This window comes from Dysidea avara, chromosome 11 (genome assembly GCF_963678975.1).
Source record: "Dysidea avara chromosome 11, odDysAvar1.4, whole genome shotgun sequence".
NCBI classification, from domain to species: Eukaryota; Metazoa; Porifera; class Demospongiae; order Dictyoceratida; family Dysideidae; genus Dysidea; species Dysidea avara.
Genome location: NC_089282.1, coordinates 14078954 through 14099463, shown reverse-complemented (window position 1 = coordinate 14099463; position 20510 = coordinate 14078954). Strand labels below are relative to the sequence as shown.

At 37.2% G+C, this 20510-nt stretch overlaps 3 protein-coding genes and 1 long non-coding RNA gene across 4 annotated transcripts; 1 reads left to right on the top strand and 3 right to left on the bottom strand.

Moving 5' to 3' along the window:
- Nucleotides 1-32: 32 nt before the first annotated feature.
- Nucleotides 33-2239, bottom strand: LOC136239593 (uncharacterized). The gene is made up of 3 exons (XR_010693529.1): nucleotides 1814-2239; nucleotides 850-1119; nucleotides 33-481 (listed from the first exon to the last, which is right to left on the bottom strand). It is a non-coding gene; the product is annotated as an uncharacterized lncRNA (long non-coding RNA).
- A 668-nt stretch (nucleotides 2240-2907) lies between these two features.
- Nucleotides 2908-4277, bottom strand: LOC136239590 (heparan sulfate glucosamine 3-O-sulfotransferase 2-like). Its single transcript, XM_066030352.1, has 2 exons — nucleotides 4244-4277; nucleotides 2908-4098 (listed from the first exon to the last, which is right to left on the bottom strand). Exon 2 carries the CDS (start codon nucleotides 3933-3935, stop codon nucleotides 3051-3053), a length of 885 nt encoding a protein of 294 aa, XP_065886424.1. The 5' UTR covers nucleotides 3936-4098; nucleotides 4244-4277; the 3' UTR covers nucleotides 2908-3050.
- Nucleotides 4278-4322: 45 nt separating this feature from the next.
- Nucleotides 4323-5468, bottom strand: LOC136237700 (heparan sulfate glucosamine 3-O-sulfotransferase 1-like). Its single transcript, XM_066027914.1, has one exon. The coding sequence runs from the start codon at nucleotides 5466-5468 to the stop codon at nucleotides 4323-4325; it is 1146 nt and encodes a 381-aa protein (XP_065883986.1).
- Nucleotides 5469-5597: 129 nt separating this feature from the next.
- Nucleotides 5598-19928, top strand: LOC136239588 (copper-transporting ATPase 1-like). The gene is made up of 18 exons (XM_066030350.1): nucleotides 5598-6619; nucleotides 7540-7758; nucleotides 7979-8142; nucleotides 8618-8779; nucleotides 8976-9052; nucleotides 9350-9500; nucleotides 10005-10115; nucleotides 10170-10292; nucleotides 10714-10787; nucleotides 10845-10893; nucleotides 13672-13905; nucleotides 14928-15287; nucleotides 15396-15578; nucleotides 15824-16157; nucleotides 18149-18291; nucleotides 18634-18843; nucleotides 18993-19213; nucleotides 19655-19928. Exons 1-18 carry the CDS (start codon nucleotides 5728-5730, stop codon nucleotides 19845-19847), a joined length of 3900 nt encoding a protein of 1299 aa, XP_065886422.1. The 5' UTR covers nucleotides 5598-5727; the 3' UTR covers nucleotides 19848-19928.
- Nucleotides 19929-20510: the final 582 nt, after the last annotated feature.

Genomic DNA, 20510 nt, shown 5'->3' with positions numbered 1-20510 from the left:
TCGAACCTGTTCTGCCATTCGGATTTCTGGTATGGACTAGAAATCCGAATGGCAGAACAGGAGAGTTTTTAAACATTGTGTGTTTGAAGATAAGGGTCGACAAGTAGAAATCACCCATATTAAACACAGTGTCATAATGAAGCGTCACAGGTTCTGTGGATAATTTCAAAGCAGTTTCTAGCTCTTCGATTATTGGCTGTCCAATCATTTGGACAATTACATTAGGGTGCACAGAGAATTTTCGTATGAAATCAAGGGGTTCACCTTTTCGATTGTTAAACTTTAGTTGATGACACAAGTGGTACGTGTTAAACATTGCGTCATGGGATAGTCTGGTATGTCTATCCACTTCCTTACGAAAATTTCTAACTTGATTTTGATCTCTAGGTGTGAGCACTGCATGTCGAGGTCCACCGCTGCTTTCATTGACTAATTCTTGATAAACAGTTCGATGTGGCTTCATTGAATCTTTCTGTAATATCTAAAAAGCATATTGCATATGATCATACGCACGTTTTGTCTTTAAATCAAATCTCACCACTCAAATAACATTTGCATTCTATAACATAGGCCATTCAAATTTGTAAAAGTACTGGAATTTCATGACATAACCTTCTTGCAGAAAATTTATGTGTCATAAAAGGTAGGCAAATTTTATATGTCCATGTTGCCTCCTTTATAGGTTTGGTAACATATACATATACCAAACCTATAAGGTATATAGCTATTGATAGGTATAGCTATATACCTTATCAATTATACTATGCACATTACACTCAGACGGTCTTTACAATGCAAACTACTATAGCATATAAATGTGAGTTGATTCACAAGACTTTTTTTGCTCACCTTATCCTTCAAATGTGGTGCTGATCTCACAAAAGACTTGGAATTATTCTTACTGTTCCGATGGCTAAATCCTTGATATAAGGTGTCATCCTCAACGTATAGTGTAGCATAAAATGTTGCCCGATACCCCAGAACTCAAATCTTCTGAATCGGTTATCACCCTTTTTATCCACAGAATCAAGATCAATGGTACTACTTTTTTTCTTGAATTCACATCCTCCATGTTTGACACTGTAAGATCCTACATGTACCCATCTGTATTGATCGCACCTATAATAATTGCAATGTACAATTTATTTATTATTATTATTATTATTATCAAATTTACCACAATGGAAGGCATACACAAAAGGCAAAGCCTGTACAAGGTGTCAGCCACAAAAAAGAACACTACAACTACAAAAATATACAACAAACAAATATTACAAAACTGCACAACAATACAAAAACATCAATTAACACACACATAATGGTATAACGAATGCAGGAAGGATTTTGGATTTGGATCATTGAGGATGGATAATGGTACAGAATTCCACAGAAAGACAGTGTTAACAAAGAACGAATAACGACGAGAGTTGATGGTTGACTGTGGTGGGTTTATTGACAAGTGATGACTTCTAGTAGATGAAATTGAATTAAATTTACAGTGACAATTAAACTTGATGGATGTATGTTGGTGATAAATATTATGGAGGAAAGAAATAGAAAGGTAATGACGTCTTGATTCAAGGGTAGGGAGATTAAGCTGAGAGCAGCAATCACTTGAAGATACAGTCCATGAATTGGTCCGTGGACTCCAGCGACTGCCACAAATCCAACGTGCTGCCCTATTTTGCAAAGATTCAAGCAATTTAATTACTGTATGACTCTAGAAATATAGTTATGTAAACTTGTTTTGTTAAACTGAGACAAGCTAGCTAGCTATATTGTAACTATACTCTTTAATATCAGTAGACCTAACCTTAGCTTTTTCTTCTCTTGTTCCCATTTGTCCGAATCAGGCCCGAGGTTGTAGATATACAAGCTGCCGCCTTTTGGCTGAACAGGAGGATCTACACTAATCTGTAGCTTTCCACTGATAGCTTTCGAGAAGTAATTATGCGCCTCCGCAGATGTCAAGTTATTGACAGCGTCTTCTACTGCAGGAACACATAGCACATCTTCCTCCATTGTGCATGCGCGGCCGCACTATAGCTACGTGCAACTCTATACTTGCAACGCTATACTTGCAAAATCACGCCTGCCGTTCGTAGCAAGTGAGAGATTTAGTTTGCACGTGATTACAAGTGAGATATTTAGGAGAAGTCGCACGTGATCTCCCGATTCCCGGTTCCTGATTTTACCAAGCAATCTCCCGCTCCCGCTCCCCTCCCGGTTTTACCAATTCCCCCCTTCCTGGGGCCCCTTTCAGGCTGGGGCCGGGGAAAAATGCCCCAGTTTCCCCCCCTCCCCTGTGGGCGGCCCTGGGTACAGTGCGCAAAGCTCTTCAGTTTCGAAGACTGCGGTTCTTGCGTTACGTGTCTCGCAGATTTTACAACCGCAAAATTTGATCGCTGTACAAAAAATCTGGTGCGGTGTGAGTTCGAAAATTTACTGTTCAAATATACGGAATTGTCATGGAGGATGAAGAAAATTCCCGACGAAAACCACCATTAGATTGGTCACTTGTGAAAGCGTATGCGGCAGGAATATTCACCGCTACCGTGCTAAACCGTTACCTGTTCCTTGGAGGATTAATCGGAGTTTTTACAGGTAACAAGTTCTCGATTTGTGTATTCTAATTAATTCGGAATTGAAAATTGATTTCCTCGTTTCCTTCTAGGAGCTTATGCCCAGCAACAGTTTTCTGAACTACCAGACGTGAAAAGGAACTGGAATTATATCAAAGAGACAATTGTGAATTCTCAATCCGGCAAGAATAAATGATATATTTGAATAGAAATTGCAAGGATGATCATTGGGATATTATATCATAGATTATGCACGCTTGGTATCGTTAGATTACACACCTAAGTGTGTATAATCTATGATTATATAAAGTTATGCTGATGAATAACATTAGGGCGTATGTATTAATAGAGTAGTTAAGTATGGTGAATGTACTATTAGGGTATTTGTGAATAAGAAACTCCTACCGGTACATCTTGTTTGGCTTTGCCAAAATGGTTCTAGTTTAGAAAATATGTAATAAAATACTTTTATACTGGCCAGTCAACTAAGCTACTGTTCCAGAGTAACATGTCAAACAATTGTCTATTATAACTCCTATAGAATTCATCAAGATTGTTAATGGCATCTCTCATCAAGTTGTCTGTATGATACCTCTTCTGTTGGTAGTTATAGGTGACATTGACAACAATGTCAAGTTTGTGTTGTGTAAATGGTACCAGACGAACAAATTCCAGTACCTGTTGAAGTATGTCTGATGTGGATCTGTTAAACTCTTCTGAATTAACTACTAAAAGATTTTCTGGTGGGAAATTACACAGCCAGTTTGCAAGATGGATGGAGTATATTCCGTAGTAAAGATTGTTAGTGTTCAACTGGTTATAAAGGTTTAAACATGTTGACGGAATATTTTGATAATTCATCTTGGTTTCTTGCTTCAATTTTGAATACCACTGTCTATCAGTAAAGAGCTGTGCTAGAATTTCTTGTGATGTTTTCTTATCCATAGCAGATATATATCTCTTTATTGGATTACGAAGGAGAATGATCACTTTAGTTGATCTACCACAACTCTCAAATAACCAACGTGGGGCTTCACAAGTGATAAACATGTTAATACTTTTCTCACCAGACAGCACAGAGGTGGGGAAAAATGATTTATATCTTTCCCAAGATAGTCTTCGATATCGTCCTGTAGTAAAGTGATAGGTGTCTCCAGCAAGTGGACCTTTGTCTAGACGAATCCCACGGAAATCAGAATGTCTTGATAGATACTGATAAAGGGAAGTTGTTCCTGCTCTGTGTGCTCCTATTATAAATAAAAACGGACAGTCATCATGTAAAGGATTCGAGTTCAACTTTGCAGCATCTAACATCACTGAACCAGGTGGACAAGTATTGTAGTGGAAATCCATGTCGCTGCCAACTCTGCTCAACGTTTTCCGACTTAACAGTGATCTTGGGAGGAATTCAGTCCGGTTAGACTGTACTACGTAGTGTTCAGCGTATTTCGAAGCGTGCAATCCACACCGGCAATCGCAAAAAAAATTGTTGTTAGCTTCCAGGCGGTGGGTGGAGCTGTGTAGAGAAACCGTAACTTTAATAACGACAGTTATGGCATTCAATACGATTAGGATACAACAAATGTACACAAACGACTGAAATTCCATGTATGACTAACGATACGCCTCTGGCAGGCACAAACAACACTAGAAAAGCATACTATCCTGCTATCTTCGTTACTTAATTATTTCGTGCTTTATTACATAAATGAAATAGAATTCAAATCATTAATTAAATTATCACAAATTCCATGAAACATTTTTCCATTTTAGTAGTCTAAATAACTTATCATTAAATGGCCTATACACTGCTTTTAGCTTCTTTTTGTCAGCTGCAGTTAATATTCTAAAATCAAGTTCTTCATCTAGATTATCATTACCATCATACATGACCTTAGTTATCTGCTGTAGGCTATCATTATCGAGTGGTTTGAGACCAACAAAGCTTAACACTTGAGACAACACCTTGTTCCTATTGCTACAAAATTCTGCTGTGTTCAAAATAAGCATGTTCTCAGCTGGAAAGTTGCATAACCAGTTGTGAAGATGGACATAATATAGTCCTTCGAAGATGCTATTTGCATCAGGATTAAACAAACAAGCTAATGAATTAGGATCATCACTGATTGCATTGCTGTTTATGTTCCTTTTTCGGTGTAACAAGTTTACATATAACTGATCAATTTCTGCTAAAATCAAAGTTGATATTTTAGAAAACTCTGTATAGTGCTTCGCTCGGTGTTTTACTTTTGTAATAAAATTGGACTGATACCGAGCTGTTGGATCACGAAGTAAAACAATTACTTTGACAGCTTTCCCACAAGATGTGTACAGTCTTTCTGGCACCAAACAATTCACCAGATTTCCTACACTGCCGTCTCCACTCATTTTATCAGTTGGAAAATGAGCAACATAATTCTCCCATGGTTTACCATAATTCGCTGAAAAGTAAAAAGTCTCGCCGTCTGACACCTCTCCATCTAACAATATCCCTTCAAAATCAGGATGCTTTGATAAGTAATGGTATAATGAAGTTGTCCCTGCTTTGCGAGCACCTATTATAAACACTCGTGGACAGTTGTTGTGTAGTGGAACAGAATTTAACTTTTCAGGGTCTAACATAGTGGATGATTTCGGACAGGAGTTGTAGTCAAACTTCAAATCATTTCCTATACGAATTAGAGTTGTGTTGTGATTGAAAAGACTTGCTGTGTCCATCCCAATAGCAATTTCATGGCCATCAGTTGCAGGAGAAGAACATTGACAACAGTTTTGCTTATATTCCTGCTGGTATTCAGCTATTGTGAATTTAAATAATAAAATCCGGACTGCATTCAGGGCAACGAGCAGTACAAAACCATGTAGCACTATTTCACGTACACCCATACGTTCGTAGCATCAGTTGGTAGACTTTATAAGCTTCCAGTTTTATTATCCATGATCAAGTATCAGAAACAGCAGCAAACACTCTGAGTTGTTTACATTCTAAATTAACGCCCACCAGTTACGAAGCCTAGTCACGTGAAACTTGTACTTGTGGTATTGAATGGAAGTGGGTGTTGTATTCGAGGCTATATTTGAGAAGGAATCCTGATGTAATCTGACCAGATATTGTTGCTAAAGACATTACGATACGTCGTCAAGCATGGCTAGAATATACCTGTACTTAGAAAACCAAAAAGACGCTTCAAATCTGTGCGAACGAGTACGTAACATGAGTGGATTAAGCGATTTGACCTTGGTGCCGGATTCTTCGACGCTATACGAGATCAATCCTAGCCAGGGGTTTGATAGTTCAAGCGTACAGGCTCTTATTGAGCCGTCTGGATGTGTTTCAAGACCCGTAGGTGGTGAAAATCATGTGACAGTGTTAACAGTGATTGGAATGACTTGTAACTCTTGTGTGAAACTGATAGAGTCGACTGTAGGTCAAATGGAAGGAGTACACAATATTAAAGTATCATTATCTCAGTCTGAAGCATTTATTGAATTCCACCCTGCAATGATGACGACTGAGAATTTATGCACGACAATTTACGACATGGGGTTTGATGCAAGTGTCAAAATGGTTTTAGAAAACAGTAAGAATAACTCCAGTAGCCACGTTACTATAAATGTAGTTGGAATGGTGTGTATGTCGTGTGTCAATAATATTGAAACTAACATTGGAAAGATGGATGGTGTTGTTTCGGTAAAGGCTTCTCTGGAACACAACACAGCGACTATCCATTACAACTCTGCAACATTGACTCCACAAAACTTGTGCAATGCCATCGAGGATCTCGGCTTTGATGCCAGCGTGTCAGCAAGGCCTTCACCTCTTACAAGAACAGTTTGTGTAGGTGTTGAAGGAATGACATGTAATTCATGTGTTAAACTGATTGAGAGTACAGTGGGATCAATGGAAGGTATTGTTAACATATCGGTGTCACTGGAAAAGAAGGAGGCCATTGTGGAATATGATCAGACAGTTCTCAATGATGATGTTGTTAGGAACACCATCGATGATATGGGGTTTGAGGTGACCTATGTGAATGGTGAGATATATACTGTATAGGTGTTTGTAGTTTGAATCCTTTCGAAAAAGACCCACCTAGCTGTTCTTTATTTTTAACTGTAGAGTGTACATGTATGCAAATTTGGTGTATCTCTTGCAAAGGGACAACTTCTCTTTAAGCTCTACATTTCAGGAACTCTAAACATTTTATTGTGTGTCTTGTCCGCTGTTACATCACCAGTTAAAGCTAAATAATGCTTTCACCCACCCAATGTTTCATTGATGTCATATTAGACATGATATTTTACATCATTTGACATACTTGTATGTCCTATGACATGATATTAACTTCCTGTACCAGGAAATTGTATTTCCTGTAGATATGTACAAGTACATAATTACAATAAAATCTCCAGCTGTCAACTAAGTGTGTTTAGCATATGGTTGACTGTGATTTTTTTCCTGGGTCCTGGATTTATTCTTGGCATATATCCCTGTTATAGTCAGTTGGAGAAAACTATTTGTTATGGACATATATGGTGTTGTGTGTGTGTTTTCTTAGTCTGCTAAAATTAATGACATTAATATTGTTGTATTTTAGAACTTAGCCCACATGTGTGGGGTCCAGGGTACACAATGAAATCAAAACTCATCCTAATTTGTTGGGGTACTTGGCCATGTACTGTAACTTCACATCCCTTCACAACATAATAATATGATATTTCCTAATCAGTGTTTCTAAAATTGAATGTTCAAATCTGACAGGTGTAAATGGTGTAAATAGTAAGTGGTATTATGTAGTGGAGTCATATAATGGCTCTTGTGGCTTGTCAGTATTTGGTGTTATAGCTGTATAGTCATCTCTATCTACACGATACATTTTTAAATTTGCTATTGTATATACTACAGTATAATTTTAAGGCATCAATTCAATGGCTGTTCTTATCTTTTCTTCTCTAGTTGAGTCAGTAGCAGTGTTGGAGAGTACAGTAATCACACAAGGATGTAATAGTGGTGTAACATCACCCAGACTAGTTGCCAAGACTACTGATGACATCACTATCAATGTTGGTGATGATGTTGATGATAGAGAAGCCAGCAGAGTGCAGATTAGCATATCAGGAATGTCATGTTCTTCTTGTGTGAATAAAATAGAGTCATCACTCAGCAAAAAACCAGGTTTGTATACAAAATTTTACAAGAGTAAGACTAGAATATGGTATGGACACTTTAAGCCATGACTAACAAAGTTTGACCTTGTGATCATGGAGTCTGACCAAGTGTGTCCAACAGTGTCCATAAATTGCTACCAGCTCGTAAAATCTAAGTGCTATTATGGTATAATGTACTCCTGTGTGATTTTACAGTATGTTGTTTATGGGGTGTGGCTCTGTTGCAGGTGTACAAATGATCAGGGTGGGGCTACTTGCTGAGAAGGCTGATATCAGGTATAACGCTTCATTGGTCAGTCCTGACCAACTGGTGGAGTCTGTTAAGAGTCTCGGTTTTGGAGCTGTCCTTGTGGAAACTGTTAACACCAATGAAGGAAAAATTGAACTGAGTGTAAGTTGAGAACTATTATGTGTACTACAGCATGTATGTGCACGCACATGTATATGTATGCAGCCAACACAGCCAATTGTTTCTAGCATCAACTCGCTATTGGCAAGGTTCCATGTTCATTGCTTGGTTGAGCTCAGTTTTGCTTCCTTGAGCAAGAAACTTCCTTGCATCACTCCAGTCTATCCAACTGTTTTAATGGAGATATCAATTATCCATGTCTCTCTCATATAATGGTTGATAGTTCAGGTGGGACTTTGGGTGCCTCACCTTCACCTGTGTGACATGGTACAGCCTCCTGTGTGTTATTAGTCCTGCCCCAGGTGATATACATTTGCACAGCTCATCTAAAGTTTACGATAGCTTGTGAGGGGAAGCTTTTAAAATGAACAGCTGATCTCACTTATAAAATTTCTACGACGAATGATAAATGCATTTGTAATTCAAGAATTTTACAATACATTATCTGTTGCTACAGGTAACAGGCATGTCCTGTTCTTCATGTGTTGGTCTTATTGAGCGTACCCTGGTCAGTACTAGTGGTGTCAAGTCTGCTTCAGTAGCCTTGGCAACAGGCAAAGCACAGGTGGAATTTGATCCAAACAAGATTGGCCCAAGAGACATCATCAACATTATCAACGTGAGTTAATTGTTTGTTTACATAATGGCAAGGATGATTTCTCCATTTTTTACTCATGGTGATAGCTATAGCATGTAGCTCTTATAAATCTTTTATAAAACTCATAGTTTTAAGGCTTATTGTTGCTATATATATACAGAGGTATATTTGTGGATATGTTAGTTGTTTAATCACTACAGTATTATGCTCACCACAGGGTATTGGGTTCACTGCTGCATTGGTTGAGCCAGGAAGTGTCCACTCTAACTTGGGGCATAAGAAAGAACTGAGAAGGTAAATGAATAGTGTATAGATACATGCATATGTGATGCATAGACTGGGTATAGTACAAGTACTGTGTATACTGCTTCTTATCAGTACCAGGAGGCAACCACCTATGAATTGGTAATCTTTTCAGGTATAATACAAGTATTTTATGAATCCCTGATTGTTCCAAGTATGTGACTTACTACAAGAGAGGTTGCACTCATTTGGTGTGCATGTGCTAGTCATAAATATACCTACTGATGGGCATTGTGAAATTGGGTTTGCATTGAATGTGTTTTACTTTTATGGCATGGACATTTCCAGGTGGATTGCTACTCTCATTTTCTCAACTCTATTTGGAGTTCCTGCGTTTGTGATCCATGTGACATTCTACTACACTCATTCTACCCTAGTGGTGCTCCCTGGCCTCAGTGTTGCCAATCTGGTGTTGTTTATACTGGCCACTATTGTACAAGTATGTGTGTGTGTGTGTGTGTGTGTGTGTGTGTGTGTGTGTGTGTGTGTGTGTGTAGTGTGTATGTGTTTGTAGTATATGTGTGTGTGTAGTATAGTGTAGTGTAGTGTAGTGTTGTGTTGAATTGTGTAGTGTAATATGTGTATAAGCACAGTGTAGTGTAAGTGTATTTTTATATACCAACATTTTCCAGTTCATTGTCCTGTTATAATTACGCATGCACTGATTAATGCTGGTGGCTAGAGGGCTATTCACAGAATCTCAGCAACATGAAAAGAATTAGCTTCACCACAATTAAACAGGACACAGAGATTGCTTCAATCCACCATCACTCCCACAGGCCAAGCACATGGGGGTGCACATGCATTAATGTACATCACATAGGACAACAGAACAGAAAATCCTGGTGGCGTGTGCATGTGTAGCATGTGTGGTTATATAAATGCATGTGTACATGTACATTTACATTTGTGTACATATTGTTACTGATTGTGTCTCCGTTAGATATTTGGAGGGTACCAGTTTTACGTATCTGCATTCAAGTCACTTAAACACCATGCTGCCAATATGGACGTATTGATCGCATTGGCTACCAGTATTGCCTATGGATATTCAGTAAGCCAATCAAATAGCTACATATACTTTAGCCCCACCCCTTTTGCTTCACAGGTCATCGTCCTATTAATCAATATCGTCAATGTTGATTCTGATCATGTGACCACTTTTTTTGATACACCACCGATGCTTTTGATGTTTGTTTCCTTGGGCAGAACACTTGAACACATTGCAAAGGTTAGTTGTAGCAAAGTAGCTTGTTACAGTTGGGCTGCCATGAGAGCAGTCATTACTCAAAACTGAATCTATGTGTAATACCTGTGAATCAGGGAACGTTTGCCTGCAGTGAATTCTAGTATCTTTCAAAGTTGGACAAAATCACAAAAGCTTTAAATGACTGTTCTATTAGAGTATTTTGTCATATAGCTGGTGCATAGTTTATTAGAGTAATTGAACAATGTGTAATTGTGTATATAAATGTTCATATTAGTTTGGATAATCTACTTTCCATTGTAATGGTTGAATTGTTACCTAGAAAGTCTCGAACAAAGGCTCACGAAACAATTATTTCGTCAAATATTAAAATACGTACCCAATTCATTGCAGTTGTCTTTGTTTCAGTAGTCCCACTTGTTACATTGTTTGTTGTTTCTGGTAGGGGAAGACTTCTGAAGCTCTCACCAAGCTGTTGTCACTACAAGCAACTAACGCACGTCTGGTGACAGCCGAGAAGTGAGTATTTTCTGTGTGTCAGTGTTGATGGTGATATGTGGACTTGTTGTCATGTAGAGAGGAGTTGATTCCTGTGGAACTAGTACAGAAGGGAGATAAAATTAAGGTAATGAGAGTTACTATGGTGAAACTTCACTACTTTAAACAGCTTGGTGTTCAAGTTTTGGAAAGATGTTACACAAACAACTACACACAGTGCTCCAATACCCTATAGAAGTAAACTAATAGCAAGCATTTGGTGAAATAAACTTTGGCGAATTCAAGCTCAATGTTTAGCTATAAAGATACTAATCTCAGGCACTATGGGTAATTGGCAGAGTAAACTTTTAGCGAATTGTTAAATTCACCACCAAAGTTTCCCTCTATACAGTATAACATACTCTATTGTAACTTAGAGTACTCTAATAGAACACACACTTGGATGACAAAATACTCTAATAGAACAGTCACTGGTGATTTTGGATTATCTTTGCTATATTATTGCAATTCATATTACATGTAGTAAGGATGTGCATGCTTTATTGTGAGTAGTCAGGGATGTATCTAGCTAGGGCTTGATGAGGGATATAAGCAGGTACATTGAGCAGATAGTTCTGGAAAGCTTTCCCATCCCTTAGAAGCTGTATAAATACAGTGCCAAATTATGGTATAGATGTACAAATATCTAATCTGTATGCTTTCTGGGTGTTTTCACTAAACATGGGTTAGGTGCTGCTGTTATCTAAACTTTATTGGTATGCATAGCTCAAAAGTTCACAACAGCATGTTGGCACACTCACTAGAAAGGTTTTAGAATGGAATGCACCTGAATAAATCTTTCAGTGTTGTATATTGTGGTGACTGTTCTATTAGAGTATCTTGATTTTATATGACATCATGAAGATTATGTTGAGGACAGTAATGTAATGTTATTGACACTAATACTTGTAGTGTTTGTGCTAGTCAAACTACTTTATTTTGTCCAACTATGGCATGGGCAGTATTTCTTTCATGTAACTTTTTATCCTAGCCAACAGTGACTATACGAGACCAGAATTTATATATACCAGACCAGCAATCATGGAACGGAATTAATCATACCTTTGATGCTCTTCTTGATATTTTCATGAGCATATGATACAGATTCAAATTAGGCCAATAAATTACACCAATAAATTACACTTTTTGCTTTGTTGTTAATTTTGTTTCTGGCACAGTACCACACTAGGCATTGATTTGAGACCTAGTGTTTACTTCTGTTGAAAAGCTCTTCACCTTCCAGCAATTCAACAGCATCAGTTGTTTACATGGGACTACCTGTAATTCAATAAAATACGGTACCAAGAGTTCATAATATAGTAGTGGGGGAGAGTGTCTAACTGAAATACTTCCATGGAACACACTGTGTTAAGTTACACCTGAGTCTGTTCAAAGAATAAAGACTTGATCTTATCAGCACCAATTAACACTGATCAACAGTTCTCTATCACCAGTGGAGGTATTGATTTAATCAAAGAGAAACTTAACTTCATATTACTATATTATGAACTCTTGACCATACTGTGCAGTATAGTAGTACAAGTATTACCAGAATTGTCATCACATGAGTTGGTAATCATCATAATCATACACGATGATGCTGGTGTGCAATAATTGGAAATATTCTCATATAGCACTATGCCATTAGTGAGACAAATCAAAACCATTCCAATTGTGCAAGAAAAAATATACTAAGAAATAGACTATGTAGTTTGATGTTGTTTTTTACTATTGCCTGGAATGTTATAAACTGTTTGTGATCCGATATAAAGTATGTATGGCTAAGTATACAGTAGCTAGTATTCGCAAATATTCTATCATTAGAGTACTCAGGTATGATTGCTTCAGTTTCAGTCATACTTCTGTCACAGTGAAACCTCACTTGACAACCACTTCTAGTAAACAGTGGGGGGAAATTTTGATTAGACAATGGTATGTATGTAGAGTTTAATTACTTTAATGTGTGGAGGTATCTTATTTTTGAAAAAAATAGTTGATATCAGGTGTCTTATTGATACGACAGCTGACTCAACAAGATACCAGACTGTTTACAACCATGCCACCTTTAATATTTTAACACTCCTATAGACACTGATGCATTTGTAATGCCAGGTAATCCTTAATGCCTGTATCCTGTAGTCATTCAGATGTGTCATCATAGTTGTCTATAGAGAAGCCTATTAATTACTTCGTAGCAGTCACCATAATATAGATCACACTAGACAGCCATGCTGGCATTAATTCCATTCTCACTCATCTGACAAGCCTCAAACAATTGAGCTCATGAACTGTTATCACACTGTGACTTGCCGTGACCTCTCAAATCTTTGGGGTAGGGCTCACAGTGAAATACCCTTGGTGTTTGTAATACAAGTTCTCTATACTGTTGTATGCCATTGTCTAAAGCACTTAGACACTCATATTGTGGTGTCTTTGAAGACTTTAAAAACCATCAGTGATGTCAATAATTACCTTGACTGTGCCTCTGTAATTGTTGACCGGTTTATAACTCCTCAAAAACACCTATTCCGGTTATGTAGTGTTTGAAACATGCAAGAAGCATACATCAGTACTTGAATGCCTTTTAGCAGGTTGAGTTCATGAAAACATCAGAATTTTAGAAGTTTCAAGATAATACATGTTATATGACTGTTATAATAGAGTGATTGTGGCCTTGTTCAGTAGCTATGTTGTATCAAGTTGCCATGGTTAATTAGATACCTAAAGTATACTTCATCATCTCATTAATAGGGTCAACACATTATTGAGGTCATACTACCATTTATTTCTATAGATTAATAAGGTTTCAGTGATATGCTAAATAGTGCATTCTACAACATAATTCATGATCTTTGTTTTGTTCTAGGTTGTTCCTGGGGAAAAGATACCTGTGGATGCTGTAGTGATTGAAGGTCATTCAACTGCTGATGAATCCCTCATAACAGGGGAGGCCATGCCGGTTACTAAACAACCTGGTGACATGGTGATTGGTGGGTCACTCAATCAGAATGGTGTGCTTGTATTGGAAGCAACACACGTCGGAGTTGACACAATGTTATCACAGATAGTGAAGTTAGTAGAGGAGGCTCAAACCAGCAAGGTAACTGAACACACAGAGCTGTTTCTAGAACAGGTGCCATATAGCAATTGTACAATTAGAATTTAAACAAGCTGCCAAATGGTTTATAGAATATGGTTTAAAGGATACTGATATTTACAATATATGACAATAGGTTTCCCAAGAGTACAATGTTTTCCACAAACACTATTTTTGTACCCAGCTGCCAACTATTTTGTGTTCCCAGGGTTTAGTTGTATGTTGATAGCTGTTTCCTGAAGTTGTAATGTTACAAAATATGACATTAAAGTTTTCCCTTGTGTAGTTGTTCTGTTTAAAAGAATCTAAATATAGTAGTAACTCTTTTGTACCATACGACTTTTATTATAATATTATATGCTCTGTCATGTTACTTGATGTCAACATCTTGCTTTCACACAACCTTACCTAATGGGTGATTTCACATGACAGACTGAGTTATACCACTGGAGGAAGATATTTGGAAATTTTCTGCGTATGTCATTTTGTTGTGGTATAATTATTGGATGGGCTACTTATTTGAGTAAAAAAAACAGCAAAAGAGGCAATGGGTGCAGGAACTCTAAAACTCTAGTGATAGTCACAAAATGACTAGCCACCTGTTGATTAGCAGAGTCGGCACCAGAATAGAAAAAGTTTGTTCTGATAGTCACTCTTAGAATGCTGGGGCTTGGTACAATATGACTGCTCTATTGGAATGTTAGTATGCTACTGTACATTTTTTGTGCATAGGACATTATTGTTGACAGTATGGTACTCCACATGTCATGTCAGGGACAATGAGGTTTTGTAAAAACATGTTTTGCATGTGTGTCCTGTGTATGCCAGATATTTCTAAGTATTCACATTGTTGTGAAGGTCAAAAATGCAAATTCAAAACATCTGACACAATAACTTAATAGTTCAGTTAGTTTCGTGTCTGTGTGACCATCCCAGTTTGTCTTGCTGTGTATTATACACGATTGTATTGTGAAGCATTTCGGTCTCACACACAAACAGACTTATACAGATTGTATGTTTTATAGGCTCCTATTCAACGATTGGCTGACAAAATTGCTGGATACTTTGTTCCTGGGATTATCATGGTCTCCATGGCAACGTTTTTCATTTGGTTCTTTATCATAATGATCCTCAAACAGAGAGGGGCAAGCTCTGTTGACTGCCACCATTCCAATGATACCATGACAGAGGATAACCCAATGAGGAGAAACGATGGATGTTTTGGTCTTAGTGATGCATTTTTGCATGCAATAACAGTACTTGTGATCGCTTGTCCGTGTGCTCTGGGGTTGGCCACACCCACTGCCGTCATGGTTGGAACAGGAGTTGGAGCTCAGAATGGAATTTTGATCAAAGGAGGAGAACCACTGGAGAATACACACAGGGTTAGATCTACTGTGTCCCTATAGGGAGAACACTGTGTTCTGTAGTGGGGTCTGAGACCTGTTAGCTAAATCTACTGTAATGTTAAACTATGGCTTTTCTTCTTTTAGGTTCATAATGTTATATTTGACAAGACTGGAACCCTTACTAAAGGAAAGCCGACGGTTACACAGGCAATAATGTTGGTCGGTCAAGATGTCTTTCCCAAGAACCTCTTCCTTGCCATTGTGGGCACAGCAGAGACCAACAGTGAACACCCTCTAGCACAAGCTATTTGTAACTTTGTAAAAGAAGTGAGGAACAACCCCTTTTTGTGTGAAATGATGTCATTGTTGTGGGTGTGGTGGCTTTGATAGTAAACAATTGTGGTTGTTTACTGTTTACTCATGCTTGTGTACAAGGCGTGTAATTTTTGTGTTATCTGTGCACTTTTAAGCTATAGCAACAAGGGTGTGACATATTTCTATAGTTACGTATGTACTGCAATATTATTCATGTTAACCATGGTAACATACATTGTTTATTATTGCTACCATAGGAACTAAACACAGGTGTATTAGGGAAGTGTACCAATTTCCAAACGTTTCCTGGGCATGGCTTGAAATGTACAGTGACAGATATCAACCAATTTTTAAGTAGCCATGAAATAAGTGGAGGGACTACTAGTGTTGCCACGAAACTATTGGAGGAACTGCGACCTGTAAAGAATTTAGTGGGAGGGGATGTGGCTTCTGGTGACCAACAATTGCAAGTTGTGCTCGGAAACAGGAAGTGGATGGGGCTGAATGGATTCGAAGTTAGCAGTGAAGTGGAACATATCATCACTAGCAATGAGAGAAGTGGACAAACTGTAATTCTTGTAGGAATAAATGGTAAGAGCATTGCGTGGGAATATAGCTGTGTTACAATAACACAAAACACATCATTTCCATAGAAATGCTCTATGCTATATGCATCATATACCACAACCTTGTGAGCTGTAACATTTCTTTGGAAGCAAATGTCACAGTAGCTCACAAATATAGCTTATTTCCTTAAAGATAAGGAGAACAGGAAGTGAACACATGTTATATGGTGTACACATATAGGTGTAATGTACTAATTTGTTCGCTGAAAATGGTACAATGTGTATGCTCATCATGTACAAAAAAGGAAAAGGAAAAATAAATGTTTTACTCACACTTAACAAATCTGTCTACCTACCTGTCTGTGTGTGAGTTTCTTAGTCATTGTAACCAGTGATTTTTTGACAGACATTTTTCGTGTAGTAGAAGTATTTTATGTGAGAAGATCAAAGTACAGAAGCAGCTTAATTTTCCTCGTGAAGTATCATGGGTACTGTATGGAAAAGTAGAACTTATTACTGTTCATGTGTGTGACATGTTAAACCAGCCAAAGTACAGTAATCCAAGGATGTTTATTTAAATTGTTTTGTGATGAAAAGAATGTTTTGACAATCAGAATTCCTGAGTCCAGAAGTTAATAAGCACTGTGGACTAGAGAGTAATACCTTTAAGCATTTAGTACGCTGTATACCGAATCACATTCATGACTAAGTTCTTGACAATACAGAAGTACAAACTTGGCTTCGTATCATGCTCTTGACCTCCATACAAAATACGCATTAATTAGGAGGATAGCACCTGTTGCATTTTTTCTGATTTGTATGCTTGTCTCCTACAGGATATCTCTGCATATTGATTCTTGTAGTCTGATGTACAATTTCCTTCGTAGTAGTGTAGTCTTGTTAGTGGTATTAGTACCAATAGTAGGTGGTCAGTAGACCTGAAAATCTTTTCATTCTCAGACAATTGCTATGTTAGGTAGCACTGTCTCTTTCCACTGACTTTTCTAACTAAAACTACAGTACAATATAAACATTTGTCAGAAAAAATTCTTGAGAATTATTTCCATTAGTTAAAGTCTCCTTTTTAAACTGTTCATGTGTCTTAGATAGTTGGTGAGGATATTTGTCAATATTTGTAGTCTACAATATTTGTAAGAGAAGATTATGTCCCCACAAAATAATTCCAATGTGTAGTATGCATTGTCACATTGCTAGCTATACACTCTAAGATTTCTCTGCTCCACGTTGGACCAGGCATGCTACAAGGCATGCTACAAGTTCATGACAACAATTGTCATCGTCTCCTTTGTGATAGCAAGCTGTAGTTGGTTGACTAGTCATCAGCTACTAATAACCACTGTGTGATGAACAGAAATGTAGCTTGATATTGTCTTTATCATGCAATCAAATGGTGTAGGTTCCTAACCAGCCATGACTAATCTGATGACGACTGTTTAAGTGACAGCTAGCTAAGTAAATTGTTAAAATTTAGTTTAATTGTCTTTCAATATTGATTTTAAGTGGAAAATTATAACATCTTAGCCAGGTGTTCACTAATGACAGAATTCAGAGTCTAGAGTGCTAAAAACTACGTGTGATGATAGCATGTGGTAGATTGCACACTTCAAGGGAGTATCATTAATTTAGTCATTATCACTTTAGTGTTGTACTAACTTACGCACAATCATCACCCATTGAATTATCAGTTTGTTACAAACAAAATAGTAACGTAATATACGCAATAGTTATAAATGTTAGTTTTGTTTACATAAGAGTTTTAGATTATTAGTTATGTTATACTTTGATCTGTGTAGTAATATGATACTGTAGAACACTCTAATTTTTTTTTACTGAGATGGTGTTAATAATCTCCACTTGTGAACTTAAGTTGTGGCCATATTATAAGAATATTTATTAGAAGGAATTGTAGTAAATTCATGAAGTGTGTTAGTGAATACTACATTCATGTGAATAATATGATAGACTCATCCATTATTACAGTACTGTATGTTGTAGATATGTTGGTTGGACTGTTAGTGATTGCTGATACAATAAAACCAAGTGCTCGTCTTGCTGTCTCCATGTTGCACAAGATGGGAATACAGGTGTACCTACTAACTGGGGACAATAAACACACTGCTTTGGCTATTGGCAAGCAGGTAAGAATTAGCTAAATAAATGGTTATTTATCTTATAAATTCTTCACTCCTTTGTGGCAAAAGTGTTTTTGTGTGTTTTTAAATGTGGATACATTATTCATTATTACCTATCTTGACACTAAGTCTGTTATACTTGGTCAATCCAAACATGTATTAGAACTCCCATTGTCAATTGATAAATTGTTACTGGCTTTAGGAAGTCAATAAATCACAGTTTGAACTTGTTGCTATAATATAAAATCCCCTTTGCCTTCCCCTGTTCTACCCACACACCTGTAAATTTGATTATCAAGTTTAACTACAAATTGTCTTCATTTTTGGTATATTCTGTCATGTTTGCAGGCTGGAATTCCAGGTGATATGGTTTTTGCAGAGGTTTTGCCATCCCATAAGCAGAACAAAGTCCGTGAGTTACAAGAAGGGGTGGGGCTAGTGTGTATGGTTGGAGATGGCATCAACGACTCACCAGCACTTGCACAAGCTGACGTTGGCATTGCTATTGGAACTGGAACAGATGTTGCCGTGGAAGCTGCTGACATAGTCTTAGTCAAAGTGCGTCATGTTCTTTTATGGTTTTACACTTTCACTTTAGGTGTATACGCATGTAATAACTCACCCGTCCTACACTTTTACACATCCTAAACAATATTCATGCTTCAAGTCAGCAAATATTCTCAACCTCGTGATGATTTTCTTTTTAGGATAATTTATTGGATGTTGTCGCTGCTATTGACCTTTCCTCAAAGACTGTGAGACGAATAAGATACAACTTTTTGTGGGCAATCTTCTACAACATAATTGGTATACCACTGGCTGCTGGAGCATTCGTAACATTTGGAGTCACACTACAACCATGGATGGCCAGTCTAGCCATGGCTTTGTCATCTGTATCAGTTGTATGTAGTTCACTGCTGTTGAAATTGTAAGCTAATCACTAACTGTGTACACAATTTGTTCATGTTTTGGCTGTCAGTAGTTGAAAACATTGTGGTTTTACACTTTCAGTTGGTGTGGGATTGCACCTGTCAGTGTACTGTTAGTCTATGACAACATTTCCAAGCACTGTCAGCAGTTGTTGAGTCAATTAACTAATGTGGTTACGTAGTAATAAGTTTTGTTAAACAATTTCTACTTACCATGTTAGTTACTTGCCTTCAGGCCTAGAAGTTTTATGTTGCAAAAGTGATTGTATTGAATAGGTGTAAGTAGTTTATTCAGGGAATTTAAACATGAGTGCATTGCGGAGATGGTATTTCTTCACAGATGGCCCAGGTACAAAGCTTCACTGTATCTAGAATTTATAGTTGTGCCACAAATGTACTCCAAAACTTGTTTTTAAGGCTTTTTGTTACCTTTTATGTAGATATCGTAAACCAACTGATGATCATAATAAAGGACAGTGGCCTCACAAAGGAAGAACAAGAATATCAGACATTGAAGCTGCACTGAATTTTGATGGAATTACCATGGAAGAGTTTCAGGATGAAGAGAAAGTTTCTCTAATTGTAGCAGATGAACTAGACTCTGCAGAGAACTGGGGAGAAACTATTATATAGTAGAAATTATATTTATAAATTATTTATTGTATATATTTTCAAATGATTTTTAAATATTGATTATTTTTTGTGCCACCATCAGTACTTGTCTGCATGATAATGAAATAATTCTTGCATGTTTGGGCATTATGAACTCTTGATTTTCAGACTATTCTGTTTATGGTGCATTAAAGTATTTAAAATTCAATTATGTATACAGTATTTCATGCTAAACTGATGAAGCTATGTGATAAATATTAAGCACAACTGTTAGATCGACTACAAGTAAGATCATAATAGGTAATGTATTTATGCATGAATCAGCATGTTTTATTTAGATACTAGTTCTTCATGCATGCCCACATCTGAATGCAACATTTTAGCAAAGCTTTATCTAATAACAAGTATATAGTTCTGGAGTCTCATGCATTACTCACTTATAAGTGAGTAATGCATGAGACTCCAGAACTATATACTTGTTATTAGATAAAGCTTTGCTAAAATGTTGCATTCAGATGTGGAATTCTTGATCAGATAGCTAAGCTAATTAGCTTAGCTATCTGATCAAGAATTCCATAGGGATGACTGGTGCAACTACTAGAGAAGTGTTACCTGCCTTAAAGACCATTATCTTGTGAGACTGTTGGAGAAAGAGACATATTATACAGTGGCAAATCCAGATAT

Coding starts and splice junctions, on each gene's coding strand:
- LOC136239588 (XM_066030350.1), top strand. CDS start 5,728: ATGGCTAGAATATACCTGTACTTAGAAAACCAAAAAGACGCTTCAAAT. Junction 8,780..8,975: donor ACATCATCAACATTATCAAC/GTGAGTTAATTG, acceptor TGCTCACCACAG/GGTATTGGGTTCACTGCTGC. Junction 19,214..19,654: donor AGTTCACTGCTGTTGAAATT/GTAAGCTAATCA, acceptor CCTTTTATGTAG/ATATCGTAAACCAACTGATG.
- LOC136237700 (XM_066027914.1), bottom strand. CDS start 5,468: ATGGGTGTACGTGAAATAGTGCTACATGGTTTTGTACTGCTCGTTGCC.
- LOC136239590 (XM_066030352.1), bottom strand. CDS start 3,935: ATGGATTTCCACTACAATACTTGTCCACCTGGTTCAGTGATGTTAGAT.